The sequence below is a fragment of the Diaphorina citri genome, unplaced genomic scaffold (genome assembly GCF_000475195.1).
Source record: "Diaphorina citri unplaced genomic scaffold, Diaci psyllid genome assembly version 1.1 scaffold1823, whole genome shotgun sequence".
NCBI lineage: Eukaryota > Metazoa > Arthropoda > Insecta > Hemiptera > Psyllidae > Diaphorina > Diaphorina citri.
In genome coordinates, this window is record NW_007379249.1 from 62,498 (window position 1) to 64,360 (window position 1,863).

Genomic DNA, 1,863 nt, shown 5'->3' on the forward strand with positions numbered 1-1,863 from the left:
TACCTAGGTTAACCCAGGACTCCACAGGGGGTTACTTAATGGACTCCCCCATTAGGTAGCGGGTTGAAGAAAAACAATTATAATAATCATTGGATCAGGGCCCTGTGCTGAGTTGCTCCCGTTCCCACGATTATATTGGAACTAGCTAAAGGTAAAAAAGTGTAACAGTGAATATAATAATTTGCACAACGGTAGTAGTAGGGTGTAATTTAGGCTGCCCGCGAACCCACCAATAGTGATTTTCCCAATAGAAATCCATACAAATTGTGGGAGGGGGGCACTGGTGGAAAAAAAAAAACACCACTCTTAAAATGAGTGGTGATTTGTGTGTTTACAAAAGATAAAAGTATTACTTTTTCTCTCTCATGTCCTTTTTTATCCAGTTCCAACATGACTTCATACAAAAAAAATGTGTATTAAATAAACAATAATGGTGCAGGTCAATAACTATTTTTTTCTTGCGGTAAGTACCTACAAAATGAATCCAATGGCAGTCATGCACTAATACTCTGTGGTATTTGCATGCATAAGAACATGTCATACTCACAGCAGCGACTACAATCAAATTCACTGACAGTCATTCTTAGGGCTGGTGAAAGGTAATTAAGTAGGTAATTATATACCTGATTTCCAATATCACATAATTTCAACTGTAGCTCCCAGCTGTTTCAACTTATCAGCAAAGTAATGGGATCATGTTGATAGTTTGTGGGGCGATGCTGGCACCTTGGATGAGGATACTGACTCAATGGGCCACGGCTTCCTTCAAATTCTCGATGAACTTTATTTGTGATGTGGCTTCAACCATACTCAGAGAATTTCCGCCAAAATATTCTGCACTGCTGCCATCTTGTTGAAATGGACCGAAACTAGAAACACTGAAAATTTTGAAAATGAGAAACTATGAACATGTACTTATGTATGAAAAATGAGTCGGATTGGGAGAGTGATAAAGGAAATTAAAATATTTTAGTTTTCTATGTGCCAGTTAACAATAAACCACCTCAACTCACCTTCAGTTAGGTCTGGCGCACAAACATGATTGAGAGGAGGACAGGTAAATGGTAGAAAAGAATTAAGCCCTACAGCATACACTGATAATATACCATTATGCCAGGTACAAAAAAAAAAAAAAAAAAAAAAAAATAAAAAAAAAAAAAAAAAAAAACTTGCTGATGTAAACCACTCACCCAGGTTGTCAGTTAATAACATAGAGAGAGTACTCAATGACTAATAAAGTAAAAGGTATACCAGTAGTCTACTGGTTTGGATTAAATAGAAAAGCAGGAAAAGTATAACGTTTGTGTATTAGAGGTTGGTTATAAATGGCTCAGACAGGAGAGCTAAAACAATTTAGTTAAGAAGCGTTTGGTAAAGTTGTGCGGCTGGGTCGGTAGGGTGGATCCTCAATAAGTGTAAGTGGCCGGAGGTCCAGTACAGAAAGCTCAATGGGTATATGTCAGTATCATACCCCTAGAGTGGCTTTTTTTTAACTCCATGGTTATAGTTCAATGGTTGGTCAAGATTCTCATGATTTTATAAGTACAGGTTGGTGAGGGTTCGTAAAGTAGGGCAATTCCTGCCCACTATTTCTACTGTTGAATTTCTCCCTTTACAGATGTGTCTAATAGGAGGACCCTGGTGAGCGGGTAATTCAACAAAACAGTCAGTTACTAGCTAAGAGCACAATAAAATGTAAACCTAGCCCAGACACAATAATAGTAAAGCACAATAACTGACTAGTCAGGGTATACATAATTGGAGTTGAATTGAAATACTTGTTTCAACTTTTGGTCAGAGTTTATTGTCAAATCCGTCCTACATTTAACAGGGCAGCAAATTCATCGATAGAATTGGTTCATG

At 37.6% G+C, this 1,863-nt stretch overlaps 1 protein-coding gene across 1 annotated transcript in view; it reads right to left on the reverse strand.

Moving 5' to 3' along the window:
• Window positions 1–745: 745 nt before the first annotated feature.
• The window catches only part of LOC113470787 (UDP-N-acetylglucosamine--peptide N-acetylglucosaminyltransferase 110 kDa subunit-like), a 5,351-nt gene continuing 4,233 nt past the window's right edge, over window positions 746–1,863 (reverse strand). The window contains exon 4 of the mRNA XM_026829486.1: window positions 746–869. Within this exon, the coding sequence (XP_026685287.1) occupies window positions 746–869 (124 nt within the window). The remainder of the gene's footprint in view (window positions 870–1,863) is intronic.